Genomic DNA, 17,597 nt, shown 5'->3' with positions numbered 1-17,597 from the left:
ATGACACTTTTTGAATAGAAAACAAAAGTGGATGTTAAACCACATCAGGAGAACACTTTTGAGGTCTGGGGAAGAAAAAAGTATATATATATTTTGGAGTGTGTATTCATTTCAATTGAGCAATTCAAGAGACTGGTGTTTGGCTTGCGGTGTTTCTGTATTGCATGCACAATAGAAGAGTTTGCTAAACAAAATATGACCCGATTGATACAAATCATTATGATATCATATCATTCAGCCAGGTAAGCCTACTTTGCAGTTAACATTTCATTTGTTATATTTTATGAGAAAGCCTTTAGAAATGACTGTTTCAGCATCACTAACTTGCTACACAAAGTGGTCAACAGAGGCATTCCCAAGCCATTACGTCGTCAGAAAGTTACAAGAAATACAAATCACTGATGCATTCTTTGCATGTAGGCTTTGGATTGAATGAATCTGTTCTCACTTTTCTCTTTAGGACACTCGGAAACAACTGCACAGTGAAGCCTATCATTACAGCAATTATTACAGAGGTGATTTTTTTTCATGGTCGTATTGGTGCTTCCAAAATAAAATGTCAGGTAGCACAGCAAAATATCCAGGAGCATATGGGACCAAAATGGTCGCACTGGTGCTTCCAAAATAAAATGTCAGGTAGCACAGCAAAATATCCAGGAGCATATGGGACCAAAATGGTCGCACTGGTGCTTCCAAAATAAAATGTCAGGTAGCACAGCAAAATATCCAGGAGCATATGGGACCAAAATGGTCGCACTGGTGCTTCCAAAATAAAATGTCAGGTAGCACAGCAAAATATCCAGGAGCATATGGGACCAAAATGGTCGCACTGGTGCTTCCAAAATAAAATGTCAGGTAGCACAGCAAAATATCCAGGAGCATATGGGACCAAAATGGTCGCACTTTAGAGCCCAGAGCAAGATACCATTCCAAACTCCTCTATTTGTGTGATGAATGGTTGACACAAATAACAGTAGAACATGTAAAAGGATGGCCTTGTGCTGGAGGATTCAATGCCTTATGTGTTTTTAGGCTCATACTTTCATCTTTATGGCTGGGGTTTGACTCTGTTTTTTCCCTGCTCAAGAAGTCAGTCTTCACATACCAAGTACCCCTAACTCTAAAATATATCTGCTTTCTGCTCCTTTAATCACCTGAATAGGCATTCCTTCATGCAATTTACAACAGACTATCATGTACAAACCTGGCCTCAGATTTTAAAAAAATATATTTCTTATCCGAGACATATGTTACGTTCATAGGAGGTTGGTGTCATCATGGAAACCATGTGTTGGATGTACTCAATTTTTGCTGTTCCAGACATTATGAGTGGTCCTCCCCTCAGCAACCTCCTGTGGTTACGGTTCATATGGTATGTCTTCATTTGTGGGAGTCCAACATCCATTTCACATGATATGTCAAGAATGACAATTCGTATGATACAGTATGTTACGAATTAGCAAAACCTACAATATGGCATGAATTTGTTAAACTTATGATATGTTCCTAATTCCAATTTGTTGTAGTTAGCTAAGTGGCTAGGTGGCTAATGCTAATGTTAGCTAGCTGGTTAGGGTTAAGGTTAGGAGTTAGGGTTAGCTAAAAGAGTTATGGAAAGGGTTAGCTAACATGCTAAGTTATTGCAAAGTAACTGAAAAGTAGTTAGCTAAATAGCTAAAATGCCAAAGTTGTTCATGATGGAGGGTGGCTCTTAATTGGGGAGGAGAGTTTCGTGGTAATGGTAGGAGTGGTATTGGTGGAATGGTATAAAACACACCCAACAAATGGTTTCCATGTGTTTGATGCCATTCCATTCGCTCCGTTCCAGCCATTATTATGAGCTGTCCTTCCCTCAGCAGCCTCCTGTGTTTTTTTCCCTGTGTTTTTTCCTGAAATGCAGAGACACATTTCAGTTGAAGGCATTCAGTTGTACAACTGACTAGGTATCCCCCACTTTCCCTAAGTGGCTAGGTGGCTAATGCTAACGTTGGCTTGCTGGTTAAGGTTTGGAGTTAGGTTAAAGGGTTAAGGTTACGGAAGGGTTAGCTAACATGCTACGTCGTTGCAAAGTATCTAAAAAGTAGTAGTAGTTGAAAAGTTGCTAAAGTTGTTCCTGGTGAGATTCAAACATGCAACCTTTGGCTTGCTAGACGTTTGTGTTATACGCCCACCCACCCTCTTTTAGTTTTTGCATCAATGTAACCATACAAAACCTAACATATCATACTAATTTAAATGTGCTGGATTTACATTTACTGTGTTTGGTCTAGTCTATGAGACCAGGCTGCATGTACAGGTAAAAGGGAAAGAATTTCAGAACAAAAGTGAAGCAATCCATGCAAGCCACAACTGACATGTCCTACATGGGAAACCATGAACTTTCCTTACATACAAAGACTTTTTCACTAAAAAATTCCAGCATGCAATAGATGGATTAGTAGACTTTAGCGATGAACCCTCTAGAAGTCCCAAAGATTCTATAGCTTGACAAGTGTGGTATGCAATAGCTCCATTAGTTCTGCTCCTTGTCTTACAGTATGCATCACTTATAAGGGACTATTCATAAAAGTGTCAGCGTAATGACATAACGTAGTTGTTATCGTTGATGAAACTACCTCTGTCTAGTTGTGTTTTATTTAAAAGCATTCGACTTGGCAAACTGTACAGTATAGACATGATTTCTTACACTTTGTTGATTCATTTCTGTCTCTTCATATGACTTTTCAAGTGGCCGAATAAAAATATTCTCCTATAGTATATCTTGTCTGCCTGTTGCATTATTCACATCCGTCACATCCGTCACTTCAAAGGGTTGCCTTAGAGGGGCAATAGAGGACTGGGACTGACAAATGCACAAGTTGTAAAACTTAACAAGGTGTGAACGCCCTCCCGGTGCCCTGGCCTTCCAATGTGCAGAAAGCAGCCTATGTTAGTCCTCAGGGACCTGGTACCAGGCCCGGGGGATGGAACAGTGACAGTGTTGTTCTTAGAGAGGAAACATCAGGTTGTTTTTGGTTGGACCAGAGCTGGCCCTGCTGGAGAGAGGAGTGGCATTGCCTGACTGGCTGGACACTCCTGATTTATCTGTGCATTTCAGAATTACGTTCCTAACCTCTTCACCTCTATGCCATTTATATATTTTCCCCCTGCTCTGTTTAGGCAAACACCCGTGCGTCTCACCCCTCGCCAAACTCCAGTACATGTTACCAGCGCTAGTGTAATCTAAAGTCGGGCTTGAACGCCACACCACACACTGTCTTGGCCACACTGGGGAGGCTTGGATAAATTCTGTTGTACTGCTGGACATTCTGGGACACATCAAACAGCATACTTTGAAACTGGTTTTAAATGACGTTATAGATTATCTATGCCAATCTAACCACACATTTATTCAGCCTTTGAAGACAAACTAGGAAGCACAGCTCCTCTTCATCAAAATGAAACTACAGCAAACACACAACCTGAGGTCACTGACTCCCTGGGAGGTGTGGCATTCTATTCGTCTCTTCGTCTCCTTTGAAAATGAATCATTTGACATCTGCAGGCAGATGAGCAGAATCATAGGCCTAATTTGTATCGATCTGACAGCTGCCTTTAACCCAGGTCGCCATGCTATATTGATGGATGGTTAGTCTCACGATCTTGGCTGTTGAAAGAAGCATGGACACCAATGAAGAAGATAGACATGGAATGTAGGTTACTGCTGGTTCTGTTGTGGTTGATTTAACCAGAGTTGGGTAATTTTCTCAAAGCATAGACCAGGGTGTCTGTAGGTTGCCTCACATAGAATTGTGAGAGAGTAGCACCCTCCACTGGTTCAAATTAGATAAACATTTCAAATGGAGGTAAATAAAGAGACAGTAATATAGTGCATATGACAAAGACTTAAGGCCATAACTTTATCAAAAGACTAGCATTTATATTGATCTTGATATGGAATTATTCCACTCTGTCAGGGCAGCAAAACCTGACCAATATATATATATCAAGTACAGAGAGAACATTTTCACCAATCAAGAGTTGAAGTCTTGCACCATCGATCAAAATCTGTCAATTAGCTTGATATTCTTAATCATCACAATTTTACCTGATTCGTCAAAGAAGTTGTGATGACAAGATTGTGCCACAAGCGTGTGACTTATAGTTTTCTTCCTAAGGGTATTTTAACAGGAAACGTGTTTCTATTAAATGCGTGTGGACCTGCTGTAGGCTAATATGATCAACGTATCAAATGGCGACACGGTGTTGTTGTGTGTGTGTCCTTCCAGACTTCCCTCTCACTCCATGGCGGTCATGACCAGCGGAGACATCTGTAGCTTCAGACCAACTGCAGGGCACTATTGCAACCATCATTTCAGAGGTGGCTGACAATCTGCATTTAATATTACCCTGAATGCCTCTTAGAGAGCAAACAGCAATGGGGTGTGAATGGCAAAAAAAAATAAGAGTTTTCCAACCACTGAAGGAACATTTATGGGTAAAAAAAGAAAGCTTTCTTCTGGCCTTTATGACATGGTTCTGATGTTAGCACTTCAGCTGAACAAAGGTTAAACGTGACTAATGTGAATACCAACATGATGTCATCGACTCCCCGTGAACACCGTAGGATTAGTAGTACTTGTTTGTGTCATTTCACTGTATTTCTAACTGTAGAGTTGTAGTATCTTGGTGGTTACTGTACACCTTCAACTACCTCCTGGGCTAGACGTGCCATTTTATCACCTGTTCTAATTTGCATTCTCTTTGGATGCCTATTACTTACCCTCTGAGTGAGTATCCAAAACACAATTGTATTTGCTCCCCTTTAGGATTTGCATCCTACTCAACACTGTCATTCAATCAAATAATCTCTTCTCCAGAGTAAATTCATGTTTTATCACTGGTGTGTTTACCACCGCTGTGGGTCCATCATGAAAAAATATCAAATTATTATCAGGGCATGTGTTGATAGGACAATGGATCTGGCCAAGCCCACATCTGCACTCTCCCACACAAGCCTTTCGCTTTCCTCATGCATGGGCTCGCTGTTATTCTTATTTTTCCTGGCACCAGTAACTGGCTCGTTTTGTCGGTCTCTGTGTCAGAAGCGACAGGGCAGCCTCATGAGTACCCAGTACCGTCAAGTCATAGCCCCGGCGGTGTTCCTGCTACTGGGAATAGCAGGGATTCTACTGGTCGTCATCCCGATTGACGACGTGAGGGAACCTCCACAATTCATGGTAATAACGTTCGTTACCTTTTCTCATGTTTACGGGTGAGAAAATTAAAGTCGTTACCGTATTTGCATACACCTGTCGATGGGTGGTTTAGCCAATAATTTCACGACACAGTCTAGATAAAATTAGAGAAAATAACGGGCTAATGTGTTAACAGTATTATATAATCTTACTTAATCATTGCAGGGACTGATCATTACACAGGTTGTTTAATTAAAGCACCAGTTGGTGCCAACTGTTACAAATATAATATTGTATGTAGGTTATAGCCCTACAGCTGGCTTGTAGGACTGAACAACTGAAAATATGTTGGTTATAATGTTATGAAGGCATGCGATAATAGAGGCTAGGAAAACAGGACTATTTTTGCTAACAACATAAGATATAATAGCATTTAGCCTACTATAATAACATTTGTAAACAATATTCTTGGTGTTTTTGCACAATGGGTTGGGTAGGTTACTTTCTAAATGTAATCAGTTAAGTTACTAGTTACCCAAACTCAGTAATGTAAAATGATTACATTGTTACTTTAAGATTACTTTCCCCTTAACAGGTATTAGAAGAAGACAAAAATATACACTACAAGACAAAATGTTGGATGCACCTACTCATTCAAGGGTTTTTCTTAATTTTTAAAATATTTTCTACATTGTAGAATAATAGTGAGGACATCAAAACTATGAAATAACACATATGGAATCATTGTTTGGGGTGGCCTAGTGGTTAGAGCATTGGGCCAGTAACTGAAAGGTTGCTGGATCAAATCCCTGAGCTGACTAGGTATAAATCTGTCGTTCTGCCCCTGAACAAGGCAATTTCCCTAGTAGGCTGTCTTGACTTCCCTAGTTCAATAAAGGTTACTTGTAGTAACCAAAAAAGTGAATAATATATTTTAAATGTGAGATTCTGCAAAATAGCCACCCTTTACCTTGATGACAGCTTTGCACACTCTTTGCATTGTCTTAACCAGTTTGTTGGGACCGGATTACAGTTACCTTTTTTTTGTAATCCATTACATTACATGTAATCCATTACTCCCCAACTCTGGGGGTCACTGGGAAACCACCCAGGACTACAACTCAACTGTTATTCCAAAGTCTTTATCAGGGGTCCATTCACCAACTTGCTATTCCTCACAATTTCATCTGTGTTTTTTTAATCCACTGTTTGATTTGAATGTGGGTTTAATGTTGCTTTCCCTCTTAACACAAAGGAGCAGGGGGAACTCCTAAAGTGGTGATGATATGCATTGCCGCAGGGTTCAGAGTTCTGCATTAGTGCATCGCAATTGCAATTCATATCCAAGCTATTGTTTGTCAATTGAAGACTTATACTGAACAAAAATATAAAAGCAACATGCAACAATTTCAAAGATTCTACTGATGTACAGGCCCTGATCTATGGATTTCACATGACTGGGAATACAGATATGTATCTGTTGGTCACAGATACCTTTAAAAAAAGGTAGGGGTGTGGATCAGTCAGTATCTGGTGTGAACACCATTTGCATCATGCAGCACGACACATGTCCTTCACATAGAGTTGATCAGGCTGTTCATTGTGCCCATCTGGAATGTTGTCCCATTCTTCTTCAATGGCTGTGCGAAGTTGCTGGATATTGGCGGGAACTGGAACACGTCGTACACGGGAACTGGAACACCCTTCATGTAACAAGACACCATACACAACCAAACATGCTCAATTGGTGATATGTCTCATGATTATGCATTCCATAGAAGAACTGGGACATTTTCAGTTTCCAGGAATTGTGTACAGATCCTTGCTACATGGGGCCATGCATTATCATGTTGAAACATGAGATGATGGCGGTGATGAATGGCATGACAATTGGCCTCACTATCTCATCACGGTATCTCTGTGCATTGAAATTGCCATTGATGAAATGCAATTCTGTTCATTGTCTGTAGCTTATGTCTGCCCATATCATAACCCCACCACCACGAGGCACTCTGTTCACAACATTGACATCAGCAAACCGCTTGCCCACACTACCCCATACACGCTGTCTGCCATCTCCCCGGTACAGTTGAAACCGGGAATGATTTGTGAAGAGCACACTTCTCCAGCTTACCAGTGGTCATCGAAGGTGAGCATTTTCCCACTGAAGTCAGTTACGATGCCGAGCGGCAGTCAGGTACAGATCATGGTGTGGACGCAAACACGCAGATGAGCTTCCCTGAGACGGTTTCTGACAGTTTGTGCAGAAATTATTTGTTGTACAAACCCACAATTTCATCAGCTGTCTGGCTGGCTGGTCTGACGATCCCGCAGGTGAAGAAGCCAGATGTGGAGGTCCTGGGCTGGCGTGGGTACAAGTGGTCTACGGCTGTTAGGCTGGTTGGACGTACTGCCAAATTCACTAAAACAACATTGGAGGCTTCTTATGGTAATTTAATGTTAATTTCTCTATCTGGCAAATGCTCTGGTGTATATTTCTGCAGTCAGCGTGCCTATTGCACACTCCCTCAACTTGAGACATCTGTGGCATTGTGTTGTACAACAAAACTGCACATTTTAGAGTGGCATTTTAAAGTCCCCAGCATAAGGTACACCTGTGTAATGATCATGCTGTTTAATCAGCTTCTTGATAATCAATCCACCTGACAGGTGTGGCATATCTTGGCACAGATATCTTGGCACAGCAGAAATGCTCACTAACAGGGATGTAAACAAATTTGTGCACAACATTTGAGAGGAATAAGCTTTTTGTGCTTATGGAACATTTCTTTTATTTTAGCTCATGAAACATGGGACCAACCCTTTACATGTTGTGTTTATATTTTTGTTCAGTGTATTTAATGCCTCATTCAGTAGAATACGATTCATTCTTGGAATCTGTAGAAATAATGCTCTCTAAAGCATCCCAAACCGGTTATACATACATTACAAAGGCAATACAATAAACCACAAATGCAATATTATTTATACTATGGATATGCAAAATGTGGAGTTAAAAAGTTAGATCAAATTGAACAATTAGACGAAGACATGTCAGAGACAAACAGATACTGAAACTTGGAGATGAGTAAACCAGCATTTCTGCAATTTGGCAATGCAATGCACCTGGACTGCACACTTGTTCATATACAGATCTGCCTGACATGCAGTATCTTGCCTAATAAACCCAACCTCAGAGCATACACTGGAAAACCTTTTTGAAATCAAGCCCAACTTCAAAGGGAAGCAAAAAAGGAAGGGATGAAAGAGCAGAAAATAAAGGGAAAGATGTAGAGAGAATAAAAGATATGCATGCCTCTTTTATTCAGCAAATGCTCTATTGTCCCTTTTGGTTACTTTTATCCTTTCTTTCTTTTTCTGTCCTCATCAGTTACTTTTGACCTTTTGTGCCGTACTGTATTAATGAGAAACACATTTTGAAGGACCAGATGTTGGTCAGCGATACTTTGACTTTGCTGTGGGAACCTTTCACTGTGCAGGGGAAATAACACACATTTTGAAAATAAAAGCACTGAAATGTCAACGGGTGTAAGATGTACAATAAATTTTATTATATTATTAAAAGTACTGTAGTTTTGCCAGGTAAATACTGAAACGTGTATTGCTTATTTACATTTAGTCTGTTTCTCTGACTTTTCCAACCGTGCTGTCTGTTTCAGTATGGAGTTGTCCTGGATGCTGGCTCATCCCACACTGCCATGTACATCTACAAGTGGCCAGCTGATAAACAAAATGGCACTGGCATTGTCACTCAGCACAGTGAGTGCCATGTCAAGGGTAAGAGCGCTTTTGCTAATACATGATTAGATATCAACCCCTAACACACCCACTAAAACTGAAGAGATTGCATATGTTAATGTGACACACACAATATCCACCTCGCCTATTTCAGGGAAAGGTGGAGCTATTACCATATTTCTCACACCTATCCATTCCAAATCTACATAAAATGCCTAGGGTAAGGGCTAGTATTGGATTTTGGTTTCAGTAGTGTCTATCAGAGCCAGAAAGGCTGACACTTATCCAGTGTTGGAGTGTTCTGGAAACTTTCACTTCTACTTACATTTTTCTCCAAAGGAATAAGGAATGACCGGTCAGAGACATTCATATTACAGAAGTGATTTTTCACAGTAATTATTTTTGTATAATTTCTGTTTAACTGAGTGGCCAGGTTCCTGTTTTTGTGCCATGTACGCTGTTTGCCCTCTACATTTCTTCCTCTAATACTAAAGTTTGGTTTCAGTTGAGCAGGTTACCATAGAAACACTTGTGAAATTGTATTCCATCCATTCAGATACATGTTCTCTCACGTGAAAGAAAAAAGGTCAGGCACAAGTCAAAATTGGCAGAAGTCATGTGCACTTTATGGTATTTCTTTTCTGATTCCTATTGTATTGTATTCTATTATTTTCTGTTGTATACCAACCCAGGAGGAGGGGTATCCAGCTATGCAGGTGAGCGAGGGGGTGCAGGACGCAGTCTGGAACCCTGTCTGGATCAGGCTTTGAAAGACATCCCCAAATCCAGACACCACCTCACCCCATTGTATCTGGGAGCCACAGCGGGTATGAGGCTTCTGAAGTGAGTGGGCAACACACCATTAAATGTACTTTCAGATCAGATACACAGTGCAATAGCATCTTCCATTCATGGATTATTTGAGCTGTCACATTAGAATGACTAATGAATGGCTTTATACTTACTGTATGTTGGATAATGACAACATTTCGATAGGAACAGATCTAGACAATAATGTCTATTTCCTCTCTCTTTCCCACAGTATATCCAACCCCATAGAGTCAGAGAAGATACTAAAGGAAGTTGGCAGCAAGCTGCATACTTATCCTTTCGACTTCAGAGGGGCGACCATCTTGAGTGGACCGGAGGAGGGGGCATATGGCTGGGTCACTGTAAACTATCTGTTAGAGAACTTTATCAAGGTGAAGCTCCAGAGTCCACATCAGAGCCATTCAAGTCAACTGAGGAATAAATGTTAAGCAGTGTTGGCAATGTAGATGAATAAGAAACATTGGTTTGTTGTTATTGTTTCTCAAGACCAACTGGCTGTCATTTAAATGTCCTTTTCATTCTTTCTTTTGTCACTTAGTATGGCTTTGCGGGGCATTGGCTTAGTCCTGGCAGAGATACAGTGGGTGCTCTGGACTTCGGAGGCGCCTCCACTCAGATTACCTTTGAGACTGCAGACGTGGTGGAGGACAAGAGTAACGTCATGGAGCTGCGTCTTTATGGTAGAGACTACCACCTATACACACAGAGCTTCCTGTGCTACGGCAGGGACCAGGTCTTACGCAGACTGCTGGCTCACTTGGTCAAGGTAACACACGTTCTCCTAAAACACAGTAGCATTACAAACATAGAATGATTGAGGGCATCACAAACCAAAGTGCATAATGATTGTAAAAACATAGATCAATGTTAGGCTCAAATATTGTACATCACAGGAGGTTGGTGGTACCTTATTTGGGGATGAACGGGCTCTCTGTAATGGCTAGAGCGGAATCAGGGGAATGGTATCAAATACATCAAACACATGGTTTCAATGTATTTGATGCCATTCCATTTGCTCCGTTCCAGTCAATATTATGAGCCTTCCTCCCCTCAGCAGCCTCCACTGCAACTTATATCCATTTATCATGAGGATATGTCTACAGAGCTATGTATTTTGTCTCCTCTGTCTCTCAGAATCAAGGTGCTGGGCCCCATGTATCACACCCCTGCTATCCAGCAGGTTTCAATGTCTCCATGAAGTTGGACAAGGTGTTTGACTCCCCATGCACGGCAGACCAAATGCCCACACCCTACAGCCCCCAGGACCCCCTGACTGTGATTGGAACTGGGCATTACCAGCACTGCCTGGGCAACATGTCCAAGATATTCTCCTTTGACAGATGCTCTTTCTCCAAGTGCTCCTTTGATGGAGTCTTTCAGCCCAACGTCACTGGTAGCTTCATGGTGAGGAGGATCCCATGCATGGAACACACTTTAGGATCAATACATGGTTCACTGTCAGAATAGATCCCATGTTATTTCAAATGTACACAGTATCCTAGTATTTAGTTCCAATGCATTCGGAAAGTATTCAGACCCCTTGACTTTTTCCATATTTTGTTACATTCGGGGGGCTCCCGAGTGGCACAGCAGTCTAAGGCACTGATACTTAGAACAAGAGGCATCACTACCGTCCCTGTTTCAAATCCAGGCTGTATCATATCTGGCCGCCCTCAGGGAGTCCTATTGGCCGACGCACAATTGGCCCAGGTTTGGCCGTGGTAGGCCATCATTGCAACTTCAGCGATTTTTGCGTTCCAGTCACAGGCAGCAGAGTACTGGCCCAAATGGTTTGGCCAGGGATAGGCTGTTAACATGTCCTTCTGTTGTAAATAAGAATAGTGGGTTCTTCCCGGGAACTGACTTGCCTAGTTAATTAAATATAAATAAATCATTACAGCCTATTTCTAAAATTGATTAAATATTTTTTTCCCTCATCAATCTACACACAATACTACATAATGACAAAGCAAAAACAGGTTTTTATAAATGTTTACACATTTACACATACATTTACATAATTATTCAGACCCTTTACTCAGTACTTTGTTGAAGCACCTTTGGCAGCTATTAAAACATCGAGCTGTCTTGGGTATGACGCTACAAGCTTGGCACACCTGTATTTGGGAGTTTCTCCCATTCTTCTCTGCAGATCCTCTCAAGCTCTGTCAGGTTGGATGGGGAGCATGCTGCATAGCTCTTTTCAGGTCTCTCCAGAGATGTTCAATCGGGTTCAAGTCCGGGCTCTGGCTGGGCCACTGAAGGACAGTCAGAGACTTGTCCTGAATCCACTCCTGCATTGTCTTGGCTGTGTGCTTAGGGTCGCTGTCGTGTTGGAAGGTGAACCTTCACCAGTCACTGCCGCTGAAAAACATCCCCACAGCATGATGCTGCCACCACCATGCTTCACTGTAAGGATGGTGCCAGGTTTCCTCCTGATGTGACACTTGGCATTCAGACCAAAGTGTTCAATCTTTGTTTCATCAGACCAGAGAATCTTGTTTGTCATGGTCTGAGAGTCCTTTAGGTGCCTTTTGGCAAACTCCAAGTGGGCTGTCATGTGCCTTTTACTAAGGAGTGGCTTCCGTCTGGCCACTCAACCATAAAAGCCTGATTGGTGGAGTGCTGCAGAGATGGTAGTCCTTCTGGAAGTTTCTCCCATCTCCACAGAGGAACTCTGGAGCTCTCACAGTGACCATCAGGTTCTTGATCACCTCCCTGACCAAGGCCCTTCTCCCCCGATTCCTGGTGGTTCCAAACTCCCTCTATTTAAGAATGATGGAGGCCACTGTGTTTTTGGGACCTCCAATGCTGCAGATTTTTTTTGGTAACCTTCCCTAGATCTGTACCTTGACACAATCCTGTCTTGGAGCTCTATGGACAATTCATGGCTTGGTTTTTGCTCTGACATGCACTGTCAACTGTGGGACGTTCTTTAGACAGGTGTGTACCTTTCCAAATCATGTCCAATCATTTGAATTTACCACACAGGACATCACAAGGATGATCAATGGAAACAGGATGCACCTGAGCTCAATTTGGAGTCTCATAGCAAAGGGTCTGAATACTTATGTAAATAATTAATTTCTGTTTTTTATTTGTAATAAATTTGCACCATTTTCTTTCTTCATTTTTTTGCTTTGTCATTATGGGGTATTGTGTGTATATTGATAAGGAATTATTTTTATTTAATCCATTTTAGAATAAGGCTGTAACATAACAGAATGTGGAAAATGTGTCTGAATACTTTCCGAATGCACTGTATGTACATTGGTACAAGCTATTTAACAATAAGATGCATTGATTTCCTTTCAGGCAAGTATTTATTTGCTGACTTTTGGTCAGAACAATAGGGTTTTATGTTTTCATTCATAGGCTATGTCACTGTATGCCATTGTATGTAGACAAATCCCACAGCCGCATGAGATTAATTAGACAGGCTAATCCTCTGGGTATTGCTCTGATGTCAAGGGGCTGATTGAGCAATCTGTTTTATTTTCCTCTCCACAGGCGTTTTCTGCCTTCTTCTACACTCATGTCTTCCTGCAGCGCACCACTGGCATCACTGTAACATCCCCCACTCTACTGGAGGGAGCCACCCACACTGTCTGCAACATGGGCTATCAGGAAGTACTGTACTGCTGGGCTCAGCTGACTGACTCAGGCTATTCTTTGACAATTTATCTATGTAATACACTTTCGTTGAAACAATGGTTCTCTTATTCTCACAACACTTAGAAAAAAAGGTGCTATCTAGAACCTAAAAGGGTTATTCGGCTGTCCTCATAGGAGAAACCTTTGAAGAACCCTAGTTCCAGGTAAAACGCTTTTGGTTCCAGGTAGAACCCATTTGTGTTCCATGTAGAGACCTTTTGAGTACCATGTAGAACCCTTTCCACAGAGGGTTTTACATTGGAACCCAAAAGGGTTCTCCGTGGAAACAAAAAGGGTCCTTTGGGTACAGTCGAAGAACCCTTTTGGAGACCTTTTTTTAAAGAGTGTACAGTGAATCTCGTATTACAGCAACTTGAGTCAAATAGCATAAGAGGGTGGATGTTCTCCCAAATGTTGAATGCTGGGAAGAAAATATCTACTTAGACTGTGAGAGTGAGCCTTAATTATGTTACCTGGAAGGTAGCAGGCACTGCACAGGATTATCATCTGAGTGAAAGGAGATCTAATAGTCAGGGAATTTAATTCCATTACAGTTATTTTGGAAGTTTTCTGAGAACTTATGAAAATGTCCTGTTGATGTGTGTATCAAATGAGGCAGGTGGGAGGAGCTATTGTAATGGCTGGAATTTTGTATTATTATTTATCGGGAGCCATTTGATTTTAGGGCTCCCGAGTGGCGCAGCGGTCTAAGGCAATGCATCTCAGTACTAGTACGGCCGTGATTGGGAGTCCCATAAGGCGGCGCACAATTGGCCCAGCATTGTCCGGGTTTAGCCCGGTGTAGGCCGTCATTGTATATAAGAAACTGTTCTTAACTGACTTGCCTAGTTAAATAAAGGTTACATTTAAAACCGAAAGGTTGCTAGATCGAATCTCCGAGTTGACGAGGTAAAAATCTGTTGTTCTATCCCTGAACAAGGCAGTTAACCCACTGTTCCTAGGCCGTCATTGTAAATAAGAACTTGTGCTTAACTGACTTGCCTGGTTAAATAAAAAATATTGGGGAGAGCCGTTGTGCTGTGAGGTGTTTTTTTAAACCAGGCTTGCTGTTCATTTACGCTATATGAGATGGGAGTTCCATGCAATCATGGCATGTATAATACTGTACATTTAATTTAATTTGTTGTCTGGAATGGAATCAATAGAAACAAAGTGTTGAACTCCGTTCCATAGATTCCGTTACAGCCTTTACAAAGATCCCATCATCTTATAGCTCCTCTCAACAGCAAGTGAGCAGAGGAATACTAAGAATTCTATGAAATGAACATTGTCATCTTTTTCTAACCCCCCTCCACATAAACAGATGCTAGAGAAGGCCCCAGACCAGAAGGGTCGTCTACAGGATTACTGTGCAGCCTCTGTCTTTATCCAGGTCCTCATGCTCCAAGGCTATGGCTTTGATGAGCTCTCCTTCCCTCGGATCTCTTTCCAGAGAAAGGTGAGCAGCAAAGTAAACCTTATGAATGTTTGAATCTATTTCAATTAGGGATGCACGATATATCGGTGAACATATCGCAATCGGCCGATATTAGCTAAAAAAAAGCCAACATCGGCAGATGACTCGTTTATTGCCAGATGTGCAAAACCTATGTCAAAGCTGACGTGCATACCTAAATAACGAAGGTAAATGACGTAATGACGCCACGTAAAAATGTTGCGCTATACTGCAACACAGCATTCCTAAAATTGCCCACAATGTCTGCTGTGTGGATCGAGCAGTCAACAAGTCATTTGAAAGAGTAACAACATTTCAGTGAGACAGCTCAAAGGCAAAATCCATTACAGCCAAGATAATGGCATTCATTGCCCTTGACAATCAACCGTTCTCTGTCTGGGTGATGCTGGCTTTCGCCGACTGGTAGAGCACCGGTTAACACTACCAAGTGCCTAATTTTCTGATGTTGCCCTACCGGAGTTACACAGTAATTGAGTCAGTTATTAGCTTCACAATATACATACTATGGAACGCGTTTGGGCCTGTGCATGTCAAGAAAAAGATACAGTAGCACTGTCAAAGCTGTACAAAAAAAGTCAGCAAACACTGGCCACGAACGATGTGTTTACAATACCGCGTTGGTAATTAAGCATAATTTGCTCGACCGCAACTACTCGGGTAGCTAGCTTTAGCTTGGTACCTAGCTAGCACCAATACAACCATCCTGAAAACAATGACCAGCAAAAACTGCAGTCATTTTCATTATTCTTAGCAATGATTTCGAAATCCTTGTAAGTATTATCTAGGTCGCCACTTGTTGTTCGAATATTGAAATTAAACTTCAGTTAATTAAGATAAATAGCTAGCCAGCTACTTAACTCTGTTGCTCAAAGCTAACGTTATAAGCAGCCAATTAGCTTCATCTGGCTAGTGAGGCTCGACCGGACCAGGTTATGTGTTGTGAAGCTAGCCACAATAAGGATTAGGGACAATAGTGGAATTTGCGGTTTGCCTTCAAAATAAAAGTATGTCATTGACAGTGATGCAAATGAATACAAATAGTAGAATTATGGCATACTTTTATTTTGGGGGGGGAAGAACATTGTTTGCATCCATGAGATAGCTAGCTTTAAAAATTAAAAAAAGACCAGCACTGTAGGTGCGTGAGACAATTTTACCAGCATCATAGCATATGTATCGATGAATTGTTGTGACATGAAATACGAGTCATAGTGTAATTAATGTGTAATAATTCGGTTTAAAAAATGCATGAAAGCGTCATTATCAGGTCCTGATTGGACAACAAGCTGATTTGACACGTCAAATAGTGTTATTTGACACGTTAAATAGTGTTAAATAGTATATTTTGGACACTCAAAGACCCAAACGGCGTTCCTTAGAAATCCTGGTTGAGAATGAAAGGACTGAACAAATTAACAACGAAACAGCATAGGAAGTAAGTGAAAGAAATAGGTTCTGATTATGTTTCACTGGTAATGGCATCAAAATAAAGTTTGGGTCTGTGTGGTGCGTGTGTAACCTTTTATTTAACTAAGCAAGTCAGTTAAGAACAAATTATTATTTACAATGACGGCCTACCCTGGCTAAAATGTTAAATATCGTATATCGGTATCGGCCAAAAATGTCATATTGGTGCGTCACTAATTTCAATGGAATAAAAGCTATTTCCATATAGATGTTTAATGTACCCATTGACTACTGTATTGAATTTGGAGTCCAGTTATGGTTTGATTTTCTTATGTTGTGCAGGCGGGAGACACCTCTATTGGCTGGGCCCTGGGTTACATGCTGACTCTGAGCAGTCTGTTGCCAGGGGAGAGCATGGGACTGAGGAAGGCTCTGCGCCCCGAGGCCTGGGCTGGTCTCATCTTCCTCTTTGTCTTCCTCATCCTCATTGTGTCTGGATATCTTCTACTGAAGACCTGCAAAAAGAAGGACAGTGACAGCATTATCTAAGGTCTTCAAAGCACCATTTGGTTACTGTTCTCCCCAAACAGAATTATGCACTTATCAGTCCTAGAGTTTCCAATGTCACATATTTTAGAGGAGGCTACAGGAGAACAGTGTATATCCAAATTTACAAAGAGATATTTCATTTGAAGTCAGATGTATTGTTGACCATTTATACTACATTTTGTACAAGTGTTTGACATTTGGTAATGTTTAAGTGATTTAATGTCATGTACTGTAATTCCAAACCATTCTATCTCGAGTACATGTTTTATAATCAAGGAAACTGAGGATAGATTTGTAGTAGCCTATATGCAGGTATGTGAGAGGTTAAATTTAAGTGCTTACAATGCTGTAATGCAAGTTAGCCATCTGAATTCATGACTTGTTTTTTTGTGCGGTTGTTAGACTGTGTTAACTCAGGACTCTGTTGTTTGTGTGTGTCATTCTTTGCTAGCATGTCATAACATTTTAAATGAGTTACATTTATTGCTTTTTCCTTGTTGATAATCTGTCATTTTGACAGACCGTACCAAAGCAAGACTAAAAAGAAAAGGGAACCAAAATAATAAAAATCTATGAAAACCACAACTTATTATGTATTCTCTGGCTGATGTGACCTCTATGAGTAGTCATGGTGGTCATATCAATGTTTTGACATTGCGGTGACAGTTAAACATTTTGCTTTATTAAAAAAACATTTTTAATTGGAAAATCACTTCATAGAGTCCTTGAGACTTAGATTGTCA

At 41.0% G+C, this 17,597-nt stretch overlaps 1 protein-coding gene across 1 annotated transcript; it reads left to right on the top strand.

Annotated features, from left to right (window-relative positions):
* Positions 1–4,995: 4,995 nt before the first annotated feature.
* LOC124036140 (ectonucleoside triphosphate diphosphohydrolase 2-like) lies at positions 4,996–17,439 on the top strand. Its single transcript, XM_046350328.1, has 9 exons — positions 4,996–5,219; positions 8,858–8,975; positions 9,629–9,779; positions 9,979–10,138; positions 10,306–10,533; positions 10,902–11,171; positions 13,278–13,397; positions 14,746–14,880; positions 16,648–17,439. The coding sequence occupies exons 1-9, from the start codon at positions 5,016–5,018 to the stop codon at positions 16,852–16,854; spliced, it is 1,593 nt and encodes a 530-aa protein (XP_046206284.1). The 5' UTR covers positions 4,996–5,015; the 3' UTR covers positions 16,855–17,439.
* Positions 17,440–17,597: the final 158 nt, after the last annotated feature.

Source organism: Oncorhynchus gorbuscha, linkage group LG05 (assembly GCF_021184085.1).
Source record: "Oncorhynchus gorbuscha isolate QuinsamMale2020 ecotype Even-year linkage group LG05, OgorEven_v1.0, whole genome shotgun sequence".
Classification (NCBI taxonomy): Eukaryota; Metazoa; Chordata; class Actinopteri; order Salmoniformes; family Salmonidae; genus Oncorhynchus; species Oncorhynchus gorbuscha.
Note: the sequence above shows the minus strand (reverse complement) of the source record. Positions and strands in the feature narration are given on the sequence as shown.